Genomic DNA, 26,597 nt, shown 5'->3' on the forward strand with positions numbered 1-26,597 from the left:
GTCTTGAAGGTGGGCCACCAGGGTTGTCTAGAGTTGCATTGATATTTAATTTGAAGTATTAAACTTGAAGTAGAACTTCAATTGTGCAAGGAAAAAACCCACAGTATCTCTACAAATGGATTTTTCATCTTTTTATAAATACAAATTTGTATCTCAAAACCATTCTAGCATTCAGTAGTGTTTTTTTTTATCCTGCTTCTTGCTCCCAACAGTCAGAATTTATATATAGGTAGTCCCTGATGTATGTCCACAACTGAGTCCAAAATTTCTATTGCTAAGTGAGACAATTGTTAAGTGAGTTTTGCCCCATTTTATGATCTCTCTTGACACAGTTGCTAAGTAAATCACTGCAGTTGTTAAGCTAGTAACTCTTGTTAAGTGAATCTGGCTTCCCCATTGATTTTGCTTGTCAAAAGGTCACACAAGGTGTTCACATGACCCGGGACACTGCAGTCAACATAAATATGAACCAGTTGCCAAGCATCTGAATTTTGATTATGTGACCATGGAGATGCAACAGTCATAGGTATGAAAAATGGTTATAAGTCATTTTTCCAGTGCTATTAAAACTTCAGTCACTAAATGAATGGTTGTAAGTTGAGGACTACCTATATTTTAGATATTACTCCCATAGAGGGCTATCTCAGCAGGTAAAATTATTATCTGAAATAAAAATTGAGTTGAATTTGGTAACAAATAGGGTAAGACACCTCACTATTACTCCAGACATAATCTTCATTCACAATGACTTCTACAGGGAGAGTCTGTAGCAGCAAACCCACAAAAGTTGTGCATTATAAAACCTTATTAGGACATAAGCTTTCATGAATTGAACATGCTGTTCAGAGGCATGAAACCTAAATCTTCAACTGATAAGTAACACATGAAGCACCATTTGGAATGGACTATAAAGAACAAAAGCCATGCTATAATAATTTTTCCTAACAATGCCATCTTGGCCTTCAAACGGAAGCCAAATATTTTCTCAACAATTTAAAACCAATTTAAACTTTTCAGGAAATTTCTGCTAAAAAAGAGACGTCAAATATCTAAAAATGTTTATTGATACTTAAATGGATGGAATGATAGTGCAAAGGAAGATGTGCAACTGAGGGCATCATTCTTCACGCAACTTCACAGTTTAGTCATTTAAATATGTAAAATGTGTGAAGTAATAAATAAGATGTCAGGAGAAAAACATTACTTGTATACAGAATGTAACCAAGTCAACATTTTAGGCTTTCCACGCCCATTTTCCTTTAACCAAATGAGTCACTCAGAAATTTCACATAAAATACAAGTTCTGAGCAAATTAAAACGCCCAAATCAGACATAAAGTGGAACCTGTGGGTTTCCATAAAGACAGAATAGTGAATCTTAGACTGGCATGCTTCTAATCCTCCTTTGATACAAAAGGTTTAAAGCTTCCTTTTACTGTTAAGAACACTTCCTGAACTGTCCCAATATGGAAAATGGTTTTTTTCCAACCCAGGCAGGGTACCAGCAGATCAGGATTAAACTACACATTTAAATATAAGAGGAAATTAGAAGTCATTCTTCTCACTATATGCAAAGGAGGACAGAAGTCACACCAACCTCAAGTATGCTGCAATCTTCTTTCATTAAATTTTGTTTTTCTAGTCTAGTACATTTTACTGCTATATGTGCAGACTGTCTGGGAAGGAAATTGGTACTCCCAACTAGAAACCTTGGACAGACATATTTACCAAAATCCTAAAAGAAAAGATGCATAACCTTCTATTATCTTTCCATTTCAGACTTTCTGGAAACTTTTTACTGCTATAATATTTAATGCACATGCTAGTGGTACAAAGTTGGGAAGAGACAGTAGGATGGGCCATTTCCAATGACACCTTCATTAAAAAGACCTCTGGACATATTATTAAGCAATTGATAGTCACCACAGAAATGAAGTAGAGAGAAACAGGGCTTTAAATAGAAATACCTTCAGACTAATCATTACCAAATAAGTTTCTGAAGAGAACTGGCTTCAATATGCCTCATATTAGCTATGCTATGTTTGGGAAAATTGAGATGTTCTCTCTTCCCAAGTTGAAAAACTCTTCTTTGTCTGCTACAGAAGGTCCTTTTTTCCCTGCAACCCACTGGGCTACACTCAAAGCAGCCTAAAGACATGTACAACAGAAATCAGGAACTGCTGTTTCAAACCACTTTGGCAATTTCCTGAAGGGTGATGCACATTGCTTGGGATTTTGTACTTAGGAGTTATTCCTATATGAGTCACTTATCAAAGCAGTACACATTAAAAAAAGAGTTAGATCTGTAGTGCTTACGGCGATTAACAAGCTACTCTAGATGACTGGTCACATCCTTCAATACTTGGGACAGGAATATTTGGGAAAACAAAACGAAGCCCTCCACAAGTTTAGTTACATAAAATAAATTAACATGTACTGTCTTCATGGTTCACTAAATCCAAGAGCTAGTTATCTTCATGTTAGTTTTTATATTATAATTACTAATGGAAAATCAGTTTGTGTTCCATCTCACCTCGATCCCCTCATTTCTTAGGCTTGTCTCATGGCAGAAATATTAATTGCGTATCTAGTTCCACAGAGATGCTTCAATTTTGTACTTGCAAAATGATTATTACCAAGATTAAACAAGCTAAAGCCAGGCCAGAAATTAGGATGCAGATCTTCTTGCGTGATTTCTTCTGTTTAAAAACAAAAACAAAAACAACAATAGGGTATACTGTAGAGGAAAGAGGTATACAAGAGAAGCAAAATTCAGCTCCCATTTTAGGATTAGAATTACAGTGAAAATCATCCAATGTAATTTAAAAACTTGAGTAATTGGACAGTGGAATGCATTGGATAAAGCACTGTTTTTTTAAACTTCACTTTTTAAAAACTTCAAATAAAACAAGTTTTGAACAGCGGTTGATTTGAAACTGTTATTCAGAAAAGAAGCATTTTATTCTGTGCAATGTTTGGGTATCTTATCAGCACTGGGCACTGATGATGTTACCTCGTTTGGGTAATGAAACATCTGCAAGAAAACCACCAAGCTCAGAGAGCAACAACGACCCCTCATTTCAACCCTGAGCTACAAATATTCTCCTCTATTTTTAAAATATCTTGGAGGATGGGAAGCAACAGTTAGATCTCCCAAGACTAATGCATGTGGTTAAGGCTAAACACACAGTTGGGAAAGGATCAGAGCTGAGTCAACAGAGGGGTAGAATGCAGAAGATTAGCTGCTTTTATGCCTTTCATGCCTCTCAATCTGCCCTAAGTCATGAACAGTTAAAGGGACTGAATGGAAAGCTATATGTTTCTCATCATTTTGGATTGGAAAACATTCAAAATCAAAATTGAGACAGAGAAAGAAAGAGCATCTCTGAAAGATGGACAGAAATCCCAACTATGCTGTCCCCGCTTGTAATTTTGAAAGACTGGGGCTGTACAAAGGTTACCTTATAATAAGCAGCTCTCTGCAACTGATCGTTGGCATTTTCCACATGGACTTCTGCATTTTCTACATTTGCTTCTATGCTATCTATAGAGAAAAAGAACATCCACATTTTTAAAAAAAAATTCCACAACCATCACCACTATATCATGCATTCTTTCTATAGTTAAACCTGTTTAAATATATGCTGTATTAAGTTATTTCAGCATGAAATTAGCAGTGTGGCATACCCTTTAGCTGTATTAATCTGCTGATCAATAATTGTTAGTCTAGTTCCCAAGCCTAGAGATAAGACCTGGAGATCCAGTTGAGTCTAATCCTTTATGTGCTTATACAAAACAGTCAGAATCTTGCCAAACTAAAGCTATACCTTTTTAAGCTACTAGATAAATCTATTATAGAGTTTGCAGCCAAGTAAATACCCTATTAACTTACCAATCATGTCTCCCTGATCATGGATCATCATAGCCAAATCTTTAAAAATCTGATTCACATCCAAGATATCTGCCTGAAAGGGAGGTATGTAAGAAATTACTGCATTTTGTGTTTATATTTTATATTATTATTCTAATTATTATTCCAATTATTAAGCCAAATAATTATTCCTGTTGCATTAATTTTTTTTCTAAATAACAGTCTAGTATGACTTAAGTCTGAAGTCTCATTGTCCATACTACACCTACAGAAAGAGGCTTTTTGGAGCAGCTATTTGTTGCCCTGTATTGCCACTGTTGCTGAATCTCTGGATTCACCCTCCCCATTTATTGTTTAAAATGAAATTTCATTTACAGTTGTGTATCACAAGCACTATATCATCTTCCAGTCTTAGAAGAATACTCGGGTTTATGTGTCTGGTTCACCTACTCCAATCTCTTCCCTTTCTACTACATCCTCCTCCTGTTTAATAACTGACTGTAGAAGCGCAATCCACATTTTGCAAAATCCTACACTTTGTCTGTTTATCTTTTAAGAAGACACACCAAAATATCAATGTGCTGCACTTCGCAGCATTCTTCTAATTTCCCAAATAACAATTAGAAACTTTGTTGTTGTTGTTGTTAGCTGCGAAGTCGTGTCCGACCCATCGCGACCCTATGGACAACATTCCTCCAGGCCTTCCTGTCTTCTACCATCTTCTGGAGTCCATTTAAGCTCACGCCTACTGCTTCAGTGACTCCATCCAGCCACCTCATTCTCTGTCGTCCCCTTCTTCTATTGCCCTCAACCTTTCCCAGCATTAGGCTCTTCTCCAGTGAGTCCTTCCTTCTCATTAGGTGGCCAAAGTATTTGAGTTTTAGCTTCAGTTTTAGCTTTAGAAACTTTATGAATGGTATAAAGATTCATATCAATTTATCAAATACTATCAATGTTGCACGTTTTGCTCTTATTTTGAACTCTTACTAATTCGAGATTGCCTGGAAAGAAGTCATGTTCGTATCCCAGGTCCCCAGTGAAACATCCATGTATTCACAGATAATGTGCCTCGTGCCTATCAAGTTCCTTGAACCACCTGATTTTAAATTTTTTAAAAAATACATGAAAAACTGACATGCTGCAGGCATCTTCTCAATTTCCATGAATGCCTTTAGCCCTCTAAGTTTTCTAATAAAAACAAAGTGATGCATGTCTCTAATCTAGAACAGAGGTCCCCAACCTTTGGGCACCAGGGACTGGTTCCGTGGAGAGAGGTTTTTCCGCGGACTGGAGGGTGCGTAGTTTTGAGTGCTGCCTGCATTCTGCGGATGGGGTTTTTCTTGTTTGTGTGGACCAGTTGCTGGCATGCCGCAGCTCGGTACTGGCCCATGGACCAAGGGTTGGGAACCCCTAATCTAGAGTTTTAGTTTGAATTGTGTTCATCTGCCTAGAAGAGACCTTAGGCTACAGAACTGAAGATGGCAGTTTGTATTACGGTAAATAGAGGCTTTCCATCTAGACATGTTTTGCATGGCAACCATTTTACAAATGGACAAGGCTGTCCATCCCAATCATTCTCCAAGGTGTTTCCAAAATTCCAACAGTGGTTATCAAACCAAAAAGGCTTGTTGTACAGTATTAGATAAACATCCTAGGATGTAAACAAAGAGCATAGAGGTGGTTTTTGACAGAGAGAGGCCTTTGACCTTTTAAATGTATTTTTTTAAAAAAACCACTGTATCTAGCTAAATCTATCAGCTACTTACCTCCAATTGCCTAATGGCAGTTTCCCTCTCCTTGATTAATTCAAGATCTTGTTCTGTTATAGCTACATCTTCTTCTTGAGCCTGCATCTGATCCCATTCTTCATTGCTGAAGGGAAAAAAAATGGACAATCCACTCTTCTTGTATCCCCAGGAAATAAGGAAAAGGTTAATCAAATACTTTTTGGATTTACTGATTCACATTCCTTAGCTGTGGAAAGTATTCAGTGGTCTTCATTCGACACCAAAGGAACTGAGAATGCAGTATCTTTTAAAATATAAACTGGGGAGAAAGTTATAAATGATTATCTGTGTATCGAAACATTTTCACACGAGGCAAGCTAAAGTTACACATTTTAAGACAAACTCCTGGCAACTGGCATTCCTTTTTTTCTATCCCCAAGCTCAAATGGATCACAATTCTTCAAATAATCGTTTCCAAAAACCTGGGCTGGAAGTCACACCACATCAGATTTTTGAAAGTTGAATTCCAAACGTTTTGGAGAATTCAGGAAAGAGCTGATGTATTAACCCAATGCATGGTGCAATTTAAATAATCTTGTTTATATTTCAAGACCAACCAAGCTTCCGACTGATTATTTAATTCTGAATCAGGATTTTAGTGGATTTAAGTGTTAACATGGATCGGTGTATGTTGTATATTTAAAAAGGGAATGAAGGGATAGAAGTTGTTCAGGAATTTTATAGTGAACTTACATTTAGTGAATTTACATTTAAATTCAAGGTTTGGGGAGAGCTGTATGTTTCCCAAAACAATGTTACCGCTTTTTCTTTGACAGGCATACCCATATTTTGTTTTTGTTACCCTTGAAATGTGAAAGATCATTTTTATGAACAATAGCTTCAATATCTGAAAACTGTCATCTGGATACATATACTTTAATTTTGCAGACATGCAAGTGCCATGCTAAAAACCTGGTCAATATTTATACTCAATATGACAAACTAGATTCAGACACTTGGCTGTTTTATTGGCATTCTCCCCACTTTCCAATTCCTTTTTTTGCTTCCTGGTTTACTACAAGAAGTTTACTCAATTAGAATGCCAGAAATATTTGACCACGAACTATAATTTACTTCTACACCTGAACCAGAGACTATGATTCAATCTGGATTTCTGACTGTGGTTTGGATGATGGTAGGAAAGGTTATTTGGCTGTTCCACAGCTATACTGTCTGCTAATCAGGATTTCAATAAGAAAACTGGGAGTGCACAAGAAAAAGAGTACAAAGCCTGAGGAACATCCTGATAGCTAAACAATTATTTGGCTCCGATATCTGAATTCAGCCACTATTTCTGAATAAAAGTTGTTGTGGGTCATATGAACAACTTGTGATGCAGGCACATCAGATTTATTTTCTAACTGAATGTGCATTAGGAAGGTTTCTGCAAATGAAGAAGCAAGGTGATAGATATCAGAAAGCAGTAAGCATTACCTGTCAAATGAGACCAACTGCTCTTCCCTGCGTCTCTCATCTCCCTGGAAAGAAACAATTCTAGATTAGCCAAAAATGTACTCTTGGAGGATATGGTGCAGCAATTTCTGGCCTAATTAACAACAGGTTTTTGTTTTTTTTACAAGTCATGGACTTCACAGACATATCCAAGACAAAACTAGTTTTTTCATTTAAAAGTACTAATTAAGCAACATAGACTGTTAATAAAATTGAACAACTGAAATAGAATTGAACTAAACAGGAAGGGACAAATATCTTACCCAGTCATTATGTCTGCAACCGAATGCTGGTGATGACCTATAAAGCCCTACATGGCATGGGTCCGGATTATCTTAGGGAGCACCTGCTGCCAGCATCAACTTCCCATCGTCCTGTGCGCTCCCATAGAGAGGGCCTCCTTAGGGTGCTGCCGGTTAGGGAGTGCTGGCGGGTGATCCCCAGAGGGAGGGCATTTTCTGTGGGCGCGCCTGCCCTTTGGAATGATTTACCTGTGGAACTCCGGACCGCCCCCGATCTGCGTTCATTTCGCCGGGACCTGAAAACCTGGCTTTTCGATCTATCAGGCCTGGACTGAAGGGGTTTTAGCTTTTTAATATTGTTTTAATTGTTGGGCTTTAATTAATTTAATTCATTTTAATTTTATATTATCTTTTTATATTGTCTTTTATATGCTGCCCTGTAAACCGCCCTGAGTCCTTCGGGAATAGGGCGGTATAGAAAACTAATTAAATAAATAAATAAATAATGATAATTATTCCTGTGCCCCTTTGAATCAATCTACCTAATTTAGTCTGCTGGGTGCCAGAAGAGGGGGAAAAGGAATTATGCAATTCAAGGTCACTGCTCAGACTTGCATTTTTTTTCTATTCATCAATATGTTCATCAGTTGGACATCATTGGTCCCTCGCCTCAAGTAACAACTGAACTCTCATTTTCCCCATCCAAATTACAGAAGATTGGTATAGTGTTGTATAACAGCTTTGCTATGAGAAGACTGAAAAATAGCTACTGTCCTATGTATGGACCTTCTAGGAGGGGAACGCAGCTATTGTATATCCTTAGCCAAAGATTGGAACTCTCATCTGGGAAGGTCGTCCACTTCCAAGAAGTGTCCAGCTTCAGGAGGGATACACATGGACAGTGAGGGAGGAATTCACTTAGCCAGATCAGCTGAAGTAACTGTGGCAATGAATGGGATGACAGATATCGCATCCACATTGCCTTCACATCCTAGCTACTGTCCTGACAGAGAAAGTGTAAAGCAGGGGTCTTCAAACTTGGCCCTTTTATGACTTGTGGACTTCAACTCCCAGAATTCCTCAGCCTGCATGCCTGGCTGAGGAATTCTGGGAGCTGAAGTCCAAAAGTCATAAAAGGGCCAGGTTTGAAGACCCTGGGTGTAAAGCAACCTCCTTCCCTTATTTTCCCCCCAAGTGGGTAACGGAACATATATAAAGCCCAGATGTTTTTCAGAACTTTCCTTGTTAAGAAGCAGAACCATCTATAGTATGACTTTAGAATAAACAGGGTGGAGGGTGTGAAGCTAGAAGAAAGGAACGTAAGAATCTTCAGGTTAATAAGACACCTTGCCATCTTCCAAACATTTGGAGAGGAAAAAAACAAACCCTAAATGATTCCTTTGTGGACTATTTGGTTTAACAACTTACAGAGAAACGAGAGCCAGCTCTTGCCCTGGCAACCGTTTCCTTTTCTTTCTCCGAGACTCTTCTCTGCACCGCTTGGAAATTATTTAAGGCTGCAGAAAAGTCGTTCATTAAACGCTCCTTCTGAAGTTTCTGCTGGCGCTGGAAAAGAAGAAATTTATCCGTGGTTGTAAAAGCAAACTCACCGGCTTCAGAGAAATATTCATACTTTATTTCTAGCTCTTGCTTGATATTTTTGCAACTTTCAACATATATGACTTTTAAGGAAAGATGGGACAACCATTTGTCCAATGTGGTATAGAATCTACTGCTCGAGCAGGGGTTGGATAGAAGACCTTCAAAGACCCTCCCAACTCTGTTATTCTGACTGATCCAGACCACTTTTATCCACTGTTTTAATAAAAGGATATTAAGATTTCTTGTTCAGCCATGACTGGGAATTTGGAAACAGAGAAACAGAGAATCAGTGTAAAGACTTAGAGTGTGGGTCCAGGTTAACGTCTATTCACAATGAAAGGTCAGGGAATAGCTGGTTCATTCCCTTTCAGCCCAACCTCTTACTCCCAAGAGAGTTGCTGGGGGTAAAATATTCATATTCTGGGGATAATGTTGCTTTGAGCAACATTAATTGCAACAATAGGAGAAGCAGAGGTCCAACACTTCCACCAAAGCAGTGTGTGAAAGGGTAATTTACACCTATTTAATACACCAGCAGGCACTGAAAATTATATGCACATACTATTAATCTCCATTATTACAGAAAATTGAATGAGAAATTATTCCTCAACTCCAAAACGCTACTTATACCTTCTTCACACTAAGAACTAGCATGAGCAAGATATGTCAGTCAGTCTATGAATGCCCTCTGCCCCCAGATCCATGCCACCAAGTAAAGGAAGCATTGCCATTCCAGGTGATTGACTATATAACATTAAGGCATGGTTCACACATCATCACGCTAATTTGTGATGTGTTACGCTTGACTGTGGCTTATTATGTTTTGCAAACTGTTGTCTGTAAACCATAGCTGATTGTGACATTGCAAACATCCAATTAAATCATGATTAAAAAGCAGTAGTTTAAATGTGGTCAGCAAACCTGTTCAATATTCTCCCAATACATGAATACCACAGATAAACCCACAAACCTGTTCTGAGGAAGATAAGGGCAATGGAAGAGAGCCTAACTCCTTTAGGTACTCATTAGTCTCTTTGGCAAGCTGGTTTGCTGTATGTTGCAACTGTTGTCTAGGAACAAAAACGCATTTCAGTTTCATTCTGGCAAGCCCGTGTTCTAGTTCCATTTCCCTTTAACTTTTGCCAGTCATAGTGCCATCTATTCGAATGGGGATTTGAACTGGATTATTTAATTATTGGCTCAAACTGTTCTCCTTGCCCAATTCCAGAGCCATCAAACTTTGCTTTTCATATTAAAAGAACTCACTTAGATACCCATCCTGCTTTCAAAACCCAGTCCATCAGATTCAGCAGTTTGTTTTTTGTTCAGAGTTGTTTCTTCCTTGAACATTTCCCCCCCCCCCCACTTGACAATTTTATAAAGACTGGATTCACAGTGTCACCATTCAATCTGACGTAGGCAGCACTCCATAACAAAACAAACACACAGAACTGCTTGTTGTTATTCAGTGGTGGGGAAAAAAGTGCTTTGAATGTGAAGTTATTTAAAGCTTATGTCCAAGCCTATTCTTAGAACTGCTGTAACTCCATTATGAACAGATGGAAGAGGAGTTTTTTGCTCATAAAGCAGCGATTTGATAGGCTATCCCATTTCATTTTCTTTACTCTCTAGTTTCTTGCTTTCTGGCATTTAATTATTATTATTTTTAAATTCAGCTCTTGGAGAAAAAATGGAGTCTGATTTCCTTCCTTCTGGCTTCTTGTAACAAGGGGTTTTTGTCGACAGGAAATTTTTTTTGGGTTAGCTTCTAGAACCTGGACATTTTAAAATCCACACAATACTATGACAAATCAGTTAGAACCATCAATAAATATCATGAATGCTATGATACAAAATTATCCACAGTTCCTGTTATAATCTATGCATCTGTTCTTTTTCCTTACCTCGTTCACATTCAAGCTAAGCTACCCACAAATCACTTTTTTCCTTAACCCATTTGTGTTGGAAATTATTTACAGTATTAAATTATTCTATTCTGTGAATTTGTTAGACCTCAAAGTTAAGATATCCAAAATTAATCTGAGTACCTGATTAGCCCTCAGGCCCTGCACGCCTCAAAATGCTACTCAGATCATACTTACAAGTTTTCCTGCAGTGTGGTAGAATCCTGCTTGGTTCCCAACTGGTTCATCAAATTCTTTATTTGAGAAGCTGTAAAAAAAACAACAACAACATATTATCATTTGGCATGTACAGGTAGTCCTCAACTTACAACCAAAATTTCTGTGGTTAGGTGACACATTTGTTAAGTGAGTTTTGCCCCGTTATTTGACCTTTCTTGCCACAGTTGTTAAGTGAATCACTATAGTGCAGGGGTGTCAAACTCAATTTCATTGAGGGACGCATCAGCATTGCGGTTGCCCTCAAGGGGCCGGGTGGGTGTGGCCAGGGTGGGCGTGGCCTACTGGGTGGGCGTGGCTAGAGTGCGTATGGCCTACTGGGTGGGCGTGGCCAGCTCTACACCGTTCGCATCAAGGGTGCCTATGGGGGCCTGGGCAGGAGTGGGACAGATCTGAGGGTCTCTGGCAGAAGGAGGGTCTCTGGGCCAGGGCCAAGGCAGTGGGGGCCGTTCCCTCACTGTTTCCAGGGTGGCTTTGCGGGCCACATGAAACCACTTCGCGGGCCAGATCTTGCCCCCGGGCCTTGTGTTTGACATGTCTGCTATAGTGGATAAGTTAGTAACCTGGTTGTTAAGTGAATGTGGCTTCCCCATTGACTTTGCTTGTCAGAAGGTCGCATGACCCCGGGACATTACAACCAGCATAAATATGAGTCAGTTGCCAAGCATCTGAATTTTGATCACGTGACCAGAGGGACGCTGCAACAGCCGTAACTGAAAATTGTTACAAGTTCCTTTATTCAGTGCCGTTATATCTTCGGTCACTAAATGAACTCTTGTAAGCCAAAGACTACCTGTATGTTCCCCACTGAGTTATGAGAAGACGAGAGTATAAATTAATGGGTGCAACACAAACTCTATGAGTAATTCAAGTGTGTTATTAAACTCTACAGTCATAAATTGCAACAATGAAGAAAGTTTTTAACTTGACTGCCTTAAACCACAGACGGTCACTTCAAATTCTAGATTCTTATAATCCTACCTCTCCCCCTGTAAACACAATGACTATGAAGTCATCAGAAATCAAGCTAGACTAAAAAAAATGAATAAAGCAATAAGTCACAGTGATCTTAAAGAAATCTGGGAAGGATAGAGGGATTGGACCAATAAATGGAACTGTGGGTTCTAAATTAATAGCTACACATCCCTCAACTGCACTGGCTCTATCTATCTCTGCAGCTGTTCAAGTCCCAAAACAGGTATGCAGCTGTTTTATTCAGTCCCTGTTGAATAAGGGACCCATTCACAACAAATAAGAGAATGTAAATCTGGCTTAAAGTCAGAAATTAACAGTCCTCTTCTAAGAGTGATAAGTAATATATAAATAATTGCAATGCTCACAACTTGTCTCAACAAAATTATAATGGGTAGATGGATTTAGCCCACAACAAGGCTTAAATACAATCAGAGACTATCAAGATGCTAATCTGGCACCACTGAATCACATGCTCAGAGGAGGCTATAATTTTCCATTTATAAAATGAGAAATCAAAACAAAAAAAAATCCACTAAAACTCCTTACAGTCAACAGAACAAGGATTGTTTAGAGTTCTTGTCCATTAAAGTGAAACTGAAAAGAATTTTTTGTGCCTTATTCATGCTATTCTGGATACTTTTGTGGAACAGCAGTTCATATAGTTCATGCTACTCTGGGCACTTTACAAACAGCAATTCCAGCAACATCAACGTATTTGACCCTACATCATTGGGAAAGGTGCTATCAAAATTCCTTCATCTATTTACAAATTATTGTTTAAATATATTGATGTGAGAAGAGGCTAAATAAAAAAAAATCCATCAAGGAAGTGCCAGTGAGATTGCTAGTCAGTTTAGCATATGCACTTTATTACTAAAAAAACCCCCTTCACATTGAAAAGTGAAGTCCTGGGATTATTTTTTGGGCAGATATCTACAGGCATTCTGTAAATACATTTTTAAAATATTGATTCCAATCCTAGTCAATAATCTCAGAAGATCTGCTGGAGATTAGATCCCCACAAAAATGAAGACACTCTCTGATGAAGAAGCCAATGATGTGATTTATAAACTTAAAGTAAAAACACAGTCCAGCTGCAGGCACATTGTAGCCTGGCTATGTTGCATTCACAGCCTCAGTCCATTGATCTCTAAAGCTTGCACAAACAGGACAATTCAAGCCTATGTTGATTCCTCAGCAGGCTGCAGGCTGTGCCAGCAGGAGATCATCTCTCATTATTAAACGTGGGCGTGAATTGGGGAAAGTTATAAAGCTATTTCCTGAATGCTTTTTGTGGTCTCTGTTGCTAGCTACAAGCCCAAAATGGAATCACAAGGGGCTATTAGTTAAGTTAGATTTGCCCGTATTGCTGACCACTCCTTGTAATGCTATACAAAGAGTCTGGATATCTTTGCACAGAAAAAGTTTGGTGTAGTATTGACTTTGTTGGCAAGAAAATGGGGAACTCTGAGTTTCAGTAGTCCCTTGGGCATGAAAGCCAGCTGGATGACTTTGTGCCAATCACTCTCTCAGTTCAACGTACCTTACAGGGGTTGTTGTGGGGAAAATAGGAGGTGAGAGCAGATATTTCATTCTCTAAAAACTAGATAACATCATCAGGGCTGATAGGAAGTGAGATTTGTTCTTAATTTATACTCTAGTGGCTTGTCCTGTCAATGTTGATGGGAGTGGTCTTGGTGTAATTGTATATTTCGTGTGTTACTTTGTTTTCTGTTAAAAAATTATGTGACGCTTAAATTTTAACATCACACTATATCATACTAAAACTATAGACAACTTTCTTAAATAACCTGATCTAGAGAACAATTAGTAGGCAAAAATGGGGATAGACATCATCATTATTATTGTTAATGAGGATATTTTCTGAAACGTTGCATGCAAATAGAGATGCCTAGACTCTTAAGTCTTTGGAACTGCTTGCTACTTTATTTTTGGTCCCAATTTGTAAGGTTTAGGATTTAACCTTTTAAATATATACACTTTCTTTAAACGTTAGGAGATCGTGTGGATTTTACAAATGAAAACGTGGTACAAATGATTTAAAATAAAGAGGTTAGCGAGGTAAGGGGAGCATTTCTAAAGGATATACATATACATATACATATACATATACATCATATACACACACACACACACACACACACACACACACACACACATATATATATATATATATATATATATATATATATATATATATATATATATATATATATATATATATATATATATATATATATATATATATATATATATATATATATATATATATATATATATATATATATATATATATATATATATATATATATATATATTTGCCGCGGGAGGGAGAATCCAGGAGATGGTAGGAGGATGTGGGTCAAAGAGATCAAAAGCATCACTCACTGCATTGTGCCAGGCGCTGTATATTGGTGCTGCAGGTCTGGATAATGGTGCTGAAATCTCGAGGCGGAAGCCCCCCAGGCCGGTAAGTCTCTAACTGTCCGTACGACATGGTTATCTCTAAAGCCCCGGGGAAGAGAAAAAAAAACACCTAGAAACCACAAGAAAAAAAAACCCCAACCGAGAAGGATAAAATATCCTATTTATCTGTCAAACCGAGACCCGGCCCCGACGCCTCCACAACTGCGCACGCGCATCAGGCAGGCCCGATCCTTTCCCCCCCACACACACGCAGGCGCACAGTAGAAGCCTAAACAGGACAGCCTACCTCCTCCTCACCCTAGGAAGCGGTAGCTGGTTGGATGAGCCGAGGGCAAGCAAGAGGGCTGTACGCATGCGCCCCCTAGCCGCGAACGCTCAGGCTTGGTTCAACCGCCATTATCTGAAATCGAGACTCGGTGTCATGGCAACCGGGGGGTAGCTTGGTGGTGTTGCTGTTTAAAGGAGGCCGTTATGATGATTTCCCCAGAGATAATGGCGTGGTATCTACTCACTCTGGACCTGAACTGGGCTCGGTCAGGTTACAGCTGGAATGTTGGCGAAAATGTACACGTTGAATTAAATGGGACGGACTCTTCAGTAAAGCTGCCTTGGATTAAAGCGAAATAACCGATGTATCAATAACAATATTGCTGAGTTTCCAGGTATGGTTTCCAGGTACGTGATCCGAGGATTACATCGTGGATATTATTCTGCGACGGCTCACTAGACGCTAACGCCTGGAGGTCAGTGGCCTTTTTACAGGTACGTGGGGATTAAACACATCGTCAAAAATTTGGGGCAACCTTTAGATGGCGGCAGCAGCAGCAGCAGCCAGGATTTGGGGTCTCTTGGCTGCCAGTCATTAGCCAACGCGATCTTGCATTTTACAAAATGCCCCTTGTAAAAATTGCCCTTGGAAATGGGTCAAAAGGTGACAGCCCACTAATATTGAATACCATTAAAAGTAAAGGTAAAGGTTCCCCATGGTCTAGTAGTGGTTAAGGCACCAGGCTAGAAACCAGGAGAGTGGGAGTTCTAGTCCTACTTTAGGCATAAAAGCCGGCTGGGTGACTTTGGGCCAGTCACTCTCTCTCAACCCAACCCACCTCACAGGTTTGTTGTGGGGAAAAATAGGCAAGAAGATGAAGTATGTTCGCCATCTTGAGTTATTTATAAAAATAATAAAGGCAGAATAAAAAAAATCTAGTCCCACCTTAGGCCTAAAACCATCTGGGTGACCTTGGGCGGGTCACTTTTTCTCAGCTCTAGGAAGACTGCAAGGGCAAAGCACTTATTAAATTTTGCCAAGAAAACTGTCTAGGCAGTCACCAGGAGTCAACACTGATTTGAAGACACACACACACACTTACTTACTTTATACCAAGAACAAGGTAGATGGATGAACTCAACAACAATGGGGCTGGGTGCACCATGGGAAGACCAGAAGAATGAGATTGGGGGCTGATTCTCATGAAGAATATTTGTTTGGACAATCCAGTTTGAAATAATGTTGAATATAAAAACAATGTTAATGTTTTCAATTAAGGACTATACCCTGTTCAAAATGCTGGTCTTCTTTAGGACCTAGACTCTGTTAAATCATTTTCTCCTATATCATTTGGTTCAATTATCTGAGTTGTGGTGGGTGGCAAGTTGAATAAAGACTGTTCATGGGGAGACCATGCCAAAATAAGATCTCACATATTCTGTGTCTAACAACAAAGAAGGAAAGCTAGAGAGTTATGCTGGCAGAAGGTCAATATTCAATACAGATTCACACATCAAACAAAACCATAATACAGTGGCTTGTTTAGATTCATGCAGCATAATGAGACATGTTCACATGTCATTTTAAAGTATTATTTGCAGACAGGTTATGGATTGTAGAAACTAAGCTACAGTATATAGTACGGTAAGACTAAGTGTATGTAGTGAACTAGGCCACAGTGGTTGTAAACAAGATTTATAGCTCAGTGTTATGTATGATGGGCTGAAGACACTCCCTCTGCCTTTTAACTTTGCAATTGTTCCTTTTAACTTTGTTTTTAACTACAGCTTTTTATCATTTTAAAGTTTTATCTGTAAATTGCCCAGAGACGTGCAAGTGTAATAGGTGGTATAGAAATTTAAAAGACAAATAAATAATCACAATGAACCAGCCTATAATGATTTGTTCATTAAACCGTGTCTGAAACTTTCTGACAGAATAATTACTTTAAAATCAATAACACTATTGATATATTCTGATTCAGTCCTGGAATTTTCTACATTTGAGCCCATCCCAGCTAATCAATTAATGATAAAGAAATAAAAGTGTCAACTGGTAAAGGTTAGAAGTTGCAATTTGAATATCAGGAGTCTAATTGGAGGTTGTTAATCTTATAAATCCCTGAGATTTGGGGAAGTATCTGGATAATATCAGACACCAGGGGGCATCAGTGTATAGTAAATCTTTTGAATTGCACACGTTTATATAAATATTCTTAGGGCTATGTTGAAACTTCAGGCTTCCTTTGTTTATCAGCTGTTCAAGTTGCAGAACACCAGGAGCTGGTCAAGGGCATGTGCCAATAACATGTTTGCTCATAAGCTGCTACCCACAAGCCACAAATGAAGAAACTCAACTTTCAGTTTTCTTATTCTTCTAAGAAGTTTATAATACCATAGTAGAGATCCAGCTACTGCTACCTCCATTACCATCCTTTGTCATTTAAAAGTTCAGCCTAAAATTTTTCTTGGTTCATATCTGGGTGCTGATTACATACTTTGTGAGAAAAATGCCTTTTTAAAATACATTTGAAGGTTTGTCCAAAACATTATATAGCAGCAGCACTTTCTATGTAAGTTTTTCTTATTGTAAAATGCAGAGACAAGAAAATAGTTCTTTTCTGTTATACCTGTTCTTTAAAGGAACAGATGGCTTTTATCCATAAAGCAAAATGATGTCCAGAGCAATCTTATCCATCTTACTTTAGAAATCTTTTCTTATGGATGTTCCTGAAAGCTGACAGTTCAGAAAGCTGTTAAAACTCCTGGCTTTGGATGAATGAGGTTAAGCAAACATTGCTTTTTTTTAACTTGCTGTATGAAGCGATAATTTTCTTTAACCAGAATTTTTTGAGCAACTATGGGGGTTTGTTTTACACATTATTCAAAAAGCTGGATTCACACATCATCTTAAGCCAAAATCAAATAAATGGTATCTTTGTTGAGCAGGCTATGTACATCTATTGTTCTTTTCATTTATTAGATTACCTTAGTAATTGAGTAATAACTTATCAGTTTTATGAGGTTGTTTTAGATTATAATTAGCCCAGATCTCTCAAGATGGGGTGAGCTATAAATGAGAGCAAACAAGTGCTGTCATCTGATTTGAAGGCATATGAGTCAATTCATTAATTGTTAAATCTTCAATTACATGGTTTGATGTAGAAAGGATACATTATTGATGCAGCAACAATTATCTCTTATTTGCTCTCAGCAAATGAGTAAATTGCATCATTCTGAAAGAATTGTTTTAAGGTGATGCATACTTGAACATCAGTTTTATCTCTGTTTCTTTTGTAGAGTTGTTTACTTTCTGCAATTTAAATGTATTAGTGATCAAAACTGTACATTGTCAAAAATTTTGTTTCCCAACTAATCCGGCATGGTAACAGTGCAATCCTAGGTGTGTTTACTCAGAGGTCAACCCAGTGAATTCAGTAAGTTAGATTTATTCCTGGTGTGTCGAATATTGATTTCAAATGTTAGGGTTTCAAATGTGTTATTCAACCAAGGGTGAGGTTCCTGTAGCCTTCTAGATGTTGCTAGAGTCCAGTATCCAATTATCGTAGTCACTGACCAAAAGTAATGGAAGCTGGAGTCTAATAATCTTTGGACGGCTGCAGCACTATAATCATTGGCTAAGGTCACATGGCATACTGAATTGCAAGCTAACTAGAACGCATATATGTATGAAAATGCATATTTATCTAAGAGTACTTTTAAGCCAGCTAAATCCTGAAGTACTCTGCGTAATGTATTAACTGTAATGGAAATCAACTCCATGTGGTCTCTTTATGGTTTAGTGTTTGTGTGAAATGGGAGTAAACCACAATTATATTATTATATTAAGTACTGAACATTACTGTGTGAATGCTACCAGTTTTGATTCAAAACAGTAGTCTGACAATCCTAGTGCTAAGATGTGACATTCACTTCAGTATCTTCTCTATGTTCTCATTGCCAAAATTGTATTTCATCATCAAGGACATCTGGTTTCAATCCATATATTTATGACTATGGTCTTTGATAAATATTAGTGCCAAAACAAATGTTTGAAGAACTACTCAGAGCACTGAATGTTTATATGAGAATTTGACCTGAGAATTGTCTAATAGTTCATAGTACAGTCTTCTGTTATGTATTCAGAAAGATTCTATGCAGCCTTCCCTACGCTGGTATTTTCAAGTTTCTGTTGGAAGTAAAATTCCAATTCCATGCATAATGGCAATGATGAATGATTGTGAACCAATTCATTTGGATGACATCAATCTGCACTCAGCCATATGGTACTATAGGAGCATAATGGGTGATTAATAAAGGTTGGTGTTTTTATTGAAAACTAATTGCCCATTCATATTGTGGTGTATCATCCAATGTTATGCATAAAATGCAGCCTAAAATGTAATATTGTGGCAGTATAATAATTTTGGAAGTCTTAGCTACTCGGCTTTCAAATTTTTAAATTTTGTTAGCCAAATAAAGATGGTTTCTTACATTAACACAATATCTTGCATGTTTTCTAATCTCACTACATTAGAATAGAGGATAAAAAAAGAAAATACAAATAGCAAGGGATGTTTCTAGGTAAATGTGTATACATTCATCCAGCCCACTTCTATGCTATTTTCTGATGATTCACAAGGCAGTTTGCATAAATATAATGGATCCAGTTGTTTAAACAGTAATGCAGCAATACAATTAAAAATGTAGGTGATAGTTAAAAGAATCTCAATGTAAAAATAACAATGCAGGGCAACATCTGTTAACTGTCAAGGGCTGTCAGGAAGAGAATAACATTTGCATTAATTCACATTATGTCTTAATGTAAACTAAACCACATTTGTAAACCCTGTAAATTAATGATAAGCACTCTCAGCAATTGCCTGTCCAACTGCAACAAAAGTATCTTCTGCATCAGCTCTGTAGGAACCAAGTTTTTAGGGTTCCAGCTCTTCCTTGTCCAAAAATAAGACAATGTCTGAATTCAAAAATCAAAAATCTCCTGTTTTTCAGGAGATTTGGAAACACACAAACTATCTGGCATATGAAACGTAGACAACCCTGGTGGTAGTGAATGGAGGCCCCAACATCTGTTAAAGCTGCACAAATACAAGGCTTTTGAACTTAAAGGGTAGAGCAGACTCCTTTTTTGTTGTTTTGTTATTCAACTCAAAATGCTCTTGATTCACAATGTTCAGAGAGCTAAGCGGAAAGTGCCTTTTCCTGAACCTGGTTATTTATATACCAGAACTGGCTGCTTCTAATGCAGAGGACCAGAATATTGCTTGCAAGAAAACAATCAAACGCTTCCCTCCCCACTTCCACCATTGCACCAGGTTGTCATCTATACACTCAAGGATGTTTCACACCAAGAGTGGAAAAAACTGGCTGCTTATAATTTGCTGCAAGCATTCAGATAACAAAAGCATTCAGGATTTTAAGGAATTTAACGAACTCCAATAGACTATCTAATTTGTCTTCTAAACTCCTCTGCCTTGCAGTCAATGTGGCTTCTAAAATCACAAATAAGTACCGGTATGTGTTTGATTTTGAGGGCTCTGGTTTTTTGCTAGTGTGATTTAAAAGTGGTTAAACTATGGCTTAGTGCAGAGTGGGAACCCAGCCTGTTAAATGCAGAGCCAATTCTGATAAATGCTAAGTGCAAGAATTGGGTTGTTACAAAATTGTTCCCGCTAACCTGAGCTATGTTGTAAGGATCAGTTATTCAACAGTTGGAGCAAAGGTTCACAGGTTTCCTGCAATTAAAAATGGTTGAATCTCGGCTTTGTGGCCATAAATGCAGGTGACTTTCAAACTAGCGTATAAAAATGGAGCTTAGAGCAACTATTATTTACTATTCGTTATTGCATTGTGACCTCTGAAACCAAAGTCTGTTTAACTGTCTAGAGGAGTTAACAGTTCAGCTGCACTTGATGTTGCAAGAGAAATGTGTAGTAGAAAGATGAGGAGGTCAGGGCTGGTAGGTGGAAAGAGACTGTCATGGCACAACAGGAACCATTTATTTTCAGTTACTTCCCCCCCTCCCCCCATGCATAACAGAATTGAGCTGGTCCATTTTTGTTCATGTCTATTATATCTTATCATGGACTGGCCTTTTGGGGAAGGTACTACGACATTCTCATATTCTGTCCAGTGCAGAGCAACTTGTTAGCACTCTTAAGAATATTAAGCAGCAGGTGTTAGTTGTGGTGGCAGGAGCGGCATTCCTGATGTCCTCCCAAGTCTTTGCATATAAGATTTGCCTTCAAAGGCTCGTATGGGAAAGAGAGAGTGAAATAGAGGTCAAAGTGTTACATTAGGATTTGGAAAACCCAGGTCCACTGTCAGCCATGGAAATTCACTGACTTTGAGCCAGTTGCTCACTGTCAGCCCAGCCTACTTCAGAAAAGGATTGCTGTAGAGATAAAATGGAAAGTTCTACGCAGGCCACTTTGAGCTCCTGAAGAGAAGCAATAAACATTAAAAGTACAATACAAATGTAATATATGTATATTTCCATCCACCCAGGACATTTTGATGCCACCAGATTGTTAGTGACAACTTGAGATTAGCAATTTAACTCATCCCTAATTTCTGGAAACTGATACTTGTAGGTATTAGCCAAAGGCAAACATCTATTGGGACTATAAATCACAGGTTTATCCATGGTTTATTTTATAAAATGTGATTGGCTTGGTTCACACAAAGTCCAAAGATAAACCATATTATGGCTTAGTACATTAAATCCACAATAATTGGAGTCAACATAGAACAGTTAACGAAATGATTATAGTATAAAAAGGTAAAGGTAAAGGTTTCCCGTTATTGCCGTTATTTCGAACTTTTATAAGGGGTGCAAGAATATATCAGAAGCATTCTAAGGATGCGGGGTATAGAAAAGGTTGGGAACCGCTAGATTAAGAAGACAGCAGCCACATGATTAAACAGTGAGTAATAAAAGTTTTCAGAATTTAAAATCAAGGCTTGCCATGGGTTTCAAATTCCAGTTCCTGTCAACTAGAAAATTTGTTTAATTTCCAAATGTCTATATCAATGTAATGTAAACACTCTGGCCTTAAGATGATCAAAAACATTATTAAAGAAGTTTAAACGAGCATCCTAGAAGACTTGAGCAATGTAACCAAGCTACCTTCAGAGGCAGTAGACAGTATTCTTCAATGTAGGGTCCACCACTGAGAAGCCTGTCTTCCAGCCCACCACCTTTATTTCATGAGGGGCAAGGTCCTAAGCAGACCTTCCAGGATCTGAAAGGACGAGCCAGTAATTTAGAGAAGTCAATCAATGAAGAAATGGTGACAGTTCTACATAAAAATAACATGCTTGGCCTTACATAAGTCATAGATCTTGGCTGAAAGGCTGTATAGTTTAGGAGATTAAGAAGGAAATGTATGTGACCCTCTTCCCCAAACAAAAAGGATTAGTATGTCACGTGAATAGATCAACAGCATGTAACTTCACCATGATGTAGTTTGGGTTTTACTTTATTGCTCAGTCAAATGCAGGTCAACCAATCATAATTAAGTTAACCAAAGGTCAACAGTATGAGTCAACTCAGTTAATAAATTTACTTTTGTTTTATTTTTTCAATGTATACCTTGTTTTTCTAAGCCTCAAAACTTTGAAAGTGCAAGAACTGGGAAATGGGAAAAAGGAACAGAACTTCTCTTATCCTGAATTTAAGCCAATGGTCTGTCTAACCCAGGGGTAGGCAACCTTGGCTCTTTTATGACTCATGGACTGAAGAGCCAAGGTTTCCTACCCTGGTAACCCAATACTGTCAATACGTTATAAGAACTCAGCTATTTGGTTGTAACTGCAACACTGAAAAAAGACATTTGTCACAACCTCACAAGGCACATTTTGTCATTTGTCTTGCATCTTCCCCAGGATGTTAATGTTGGAGAGTGAGCTGCTATGTGAGTTGTTCAAGAAATCGCAGCTTAGCCTGTTACGTTAACACAACTGCAGACTTCCAGGGATATTTTTTTCTACTCTGGATATTTTAGGATTTGAACATGAATTTGAAAACTTTTACACATTAGGCTGCCAAAGGATAAGAAAAGGTATACTAGTAGGGCTGGAAAAATCCTGTGTACTACATTCTCTTCTAATGAAGAAGTCAGGAGAATGAATAAAACTTGTTTCGCTGAGGAATCCAAAGGGTCCTCCTGCGTGGTTGATGAATCTTACAACACAGAGGAAGATGTGATTCCAAATATAGAAATACAGCCAGCAACTCTGTTGTATTGCATCAGTGACAATCCAGCAAGAAAAAAATAGACAACTGTTCTCTTCCTGTTTTCATTTTAAATGCCGAAGACTTTCAAGTTGTTGAATCAAGCTTTTATGAGAACATTGACAGCCATGACTAGAGGCCCAATACCACACTGAACAGGCTGCCTAGCAGTCAGGTGGGGAGTTTAATTGGCCACATTAGGAAGATTAAGGAATACCATGTATTTATATATATGAAACAGAACGGATGCAAATATCTCCATTCAATAGTATGGTGCAACAGATAGGAAGAATTTGTTCCTCTAATCAGGATTGGATTCTTTTTATTTCCCCTTCTAATCTGTACAACCATTTTTGTGAAAGTGTATGCATACATGGCACAAAGTTACAGTATGGTTTAGGTTTAGCCATTCTAAGCCATTTGATAAAGAAACTATTATTTAGGATATTCTGGTTTAGCCATTGAAATACTGTATTTCAATAAACCATAGCTTTTCCTCTGATCAAATTAAATAAGAACCATAAGGCTTTTCCTCTGATCAGCACTAAGTAAACTAGGTAAAGGTAAAGGTTCCCCCGCACATGCGTGCTGGTCGTTTCCGACTCTAGGGGCCGGTGCTCATCTCTGTTTCAAAGCCAAAGAGCCAGCATTGTCCAAGGACGTCTCTGTGGTCATGTGGCCGGTATGACTAGACGCCAAAGGCGCACGGAACACTGTTACCTTCCCACCGTAGTGGTCCCTATTTTTCTTATACACTATAATTTTGAAAACCCAAGTTTTCGCACCCCCTGGAATATCATCTCACACCCCCAGGGGGTGCGACCACCCCTGGTTGGGAACCCCTGTCTTAATCCTTTGAAATTATTTCAGTGTACAGTTGAGGATCTTCTATAAGCAGAAATCCACGTACAATCTGTTTCCAAAGAGAATATTATAGCAAATAGTTCAATTTGAACGTGCGGCATATGGCTGAAACTAGTCTTTTGGAATACTTGTACCTGGCCAATTCTTAACATTAGCGTGATTAATTAATGCATTATTGATATAGAATATAAAACCATTTATTCCTTGCCCTAAGAACATTTTTCTCCCTTTTCATGCTGTAATTACTGGGATATTTTATGTAACAACACTGGAATATGGAAGCAGCTGAATTTTGAAATGGCATTTGCTAGTATTTCTTAAAAGGTGAAAAATCTGTTTGCATTTTTCCCATTATTACTGCATGATTTGTAATTCACTCGAATGGGCCAAGTTAACCAACTACAGTATTGTTAAATTATATATCACACTGTTGAGCTATATAGATGGTATTGTACACTTTACAGTAGTATTATTTGCTAATCTATCAGAATTCTGTTCCAAGGTAACCATCTCATTTTGAGATAGGAAATGTTGGTCTATGAATACTGTCACCTATGTATGAGATGCAATAAATCCACTAGGTATATATTTTGCTCTTTTCTTTTTACTCCTTGCTATTATTCTAACATGCTTTTGCACGTAGCACTTTTCAAGAGTTCTGTTCATTACATTTTGGGAGCGCTTACAAAGTTGTGTAAATATACAGTCAGCGAGCCAGCACAAACTTTTAATCTATGGTTTCCATACCTTTTTCAGAGAACATATATAGTTCAAATTGTGTGTCTTTGTGTCACCAATAGTATATCAGCACAAATCCCTTGATCTGGAAATTAAGCATTAAAGTCCAACGAACAGTTGCTAGCCATCAAAGCAATAAGGGTCCTATTTATGTGATGCTGCTGTGGACCTGGAGAGAAAAGTGTACGTACACACACACACATACGGACAGAACTCTTGAGAAGTACTAAGTGGAGACGCTCATTAGAATGATAACAAGTGTTCATTCCATCATAAATGGCAGTCTGAAGCCATACTGAATTTTGTACCGTATTCGTTAGCACTGTCTAGACTTGTTCATCCCAGTTTTTCTGTTGGGACCTGGAGATTGCCCAAGCTGAGCCAGCATGATTGAACCCTAGCAACAACTGAAAATAAAATGCCTTCCAACAGAGCAAGTTATTTGGAAAGCAGTGTCGATTACAAATCGTGCAACTTTGCAAAACCTTGTGTGCTTTCTAAGACGGATGGGATTATTTCCTGATTGTCCAGTTATCCTGGAATAACTTGAGTTCCATCTAGGTAGATCTCACTTGCAAGTGTGTGTATATGAGAAAGTCAGAACAGAGATAGAGCTGATAGTGCAAATATGCTATAAGCAGTATATTTCGCAATGTTTCACTGCGAAATACAACCATGGCCAGCTGGTTTAGAAAGAATACAGTAAAAACCCAATGTCCTAAAAAGGATGGAGTTGAAATCAGATTGAAGTTAAGAACATATTAGCAACTCTCCTGGATCGGAGCAATGCCCTGTTTCTAATAGTGACCTCTCAGATGCCTCATGGAAGTAAGACAACAGGATACAGTAAATGATGCATAGAGCCAGTGCCAGAATTTCTGCCTAGTAAGGTGTTAGACCTTCATAGTCTAATACTGAGGTCCTTGTTCTTCAGAGTCTCCTTTTATCTTTGACTGCCTGATCTTTTAAGGGAAGATAATAGAGATCTGTGGCTTTCTACAGGCAAAACAGATGATCTCATCTCCCAAAGATAAATAGGGCAACTCCCCCCCCCCCAGAAGACTTAATTTCTGCAATTCAGAGACCAACTGCCAAGCGATCAGAAAGATATACCAAGAAAGAAGAGTCTTATCAAGATAAACCACCTTGGCTAAAAAGAGGTAGGATACTTAGCGTAAGCATCTGCCCAGTTTAGGATTGTAGTTTGTATTACACAGCAAAGGGAGGGTTCAAGTATTATAATTTAACTGTTATGCAGACAATTGTGATCTATTCAATAAAGCTCGGCTTAATACTTTGAACCTGCGATTTGCAATGTGGCTTGGATCCCAAAAAGAAATTGATGGATCTTCCTCCTACCCTCCACCCCCACTAACTCTGAAGCATATTAGTAGTAAACATTTGCTATGTCAACAATTTTGCATCTCTCCAGAGATTTGAAGGGATGACTGTGAAAAACAGGCAGAGATGGTGCATAGGAAATCAATCTGGGAGCAAGCTGTTTGGCCTGGAGGAGAGGCTCCAGTTTGCATACCTGACAGTAACTAAAGCAACTCAGTCTCTGTTCATGTGAAAGAGGAGCAGAGATAATCCTCTCAATGAGCAATTGTTCCAGGCCAAGGAGCACATGAAGTGGCCTTTTGTCATTAGTGTTTCCTGTTGTTATGCAGCAGGCAGGAGTCTGTGTATCTTGACTGGTAGCCAACAACAAAGAGAAGATGCCAAGCACAAAACAGTGTGTAGTTGCTTGCCATTATTTTTAAGGCAGAAAGGAGATTGCAAAGTCACACATTAACAAAAACACTCTGTGTCCTGGAGAAACCAGGATCTGGTTCTATCTGCTTTTTGATCCCATGGCTTAGTCCTAAAATTAATCAATGAACAATGAATGCCCTGTTTCATATACCATGGTAAGCTAGACTTTAATTACAGTTTAACAAATTAAGTCAAAATT

The 26,597-nt window shown here is 38.3% G+C and overlaps 1 protein-coding gene across 1 annotated transcript; it reads right to left on the bottom strand.

Annotated features, from left to right (window-relative positions):
- Positions 1 to 1,641: 1,641 nt before the first annotated feature.
- Positions 1,642 to 16,750, bottom strand: STX12 (syntaxin 12). Its single transcript, XM_081334294.1, has 9 exons — positions 14,479 to 16,750; positions 11,056 to 11,125; positions 9,924 to 10,023; positions 8,780 to 8,917; positions 7,092 to 7,135; positions 5,637 to 5,742; positions 3,892 to 3,964; positions 3,461 to 3,543; positions 1,642 to 2,698 (listed from the first exon to the last, which is right to left on the bottom strand). Exons 1-9 carry the CDS (start codon positions 14,585 to 14,587, stop codon positions 2,606 to 2,608), a joined length of 816 nt encoding a protein of 271 aa, XP_081190420.1. The 5' UTR covers positions 14,588 to 16,750; the 3' UTR covers positions 1,642 to 2,605.
- Positions 16,751 to 26,597: the final 9,847 nt, after the last annotated feature.

Source organism: Vipera berus (genome assembly GCF_964194415.1).
Source record: "Vipera berus genome assembly, chromosome: 9".
Taxonomy (NCBI): domain Eukaryota; kingdom Metazoa; phylum Chordata; class Lepidosauria; order Squamata; family Viperidae; genus Vipera; species Vipera berus.

Excerpts from the sequence above, each read along its gene's own strand:
- STX12 (XM_081334294.1), bottom strand. The coding sequence starts at position 14,587 with ATGTCGTACGGACAGTTAGAGACTTACCGGCCTGGGGGGCTTCCGCCT. Across the intron at positions 10,024-11,055 it reads ACCACACTGCAGGAAAACTT|ACAACAGTTGCAACATACAG; the intron begins GTAAGTATGATC and ends TTTTGTTCCTAG. Across the intron at positions 2,699-3,460 it reads AGAGAGCTGCTTATTATAAG|AAGAAATCACGCAAGAAGAT; the intron begins GTAACCTTTGTA and ends GTTTTTAAACAG.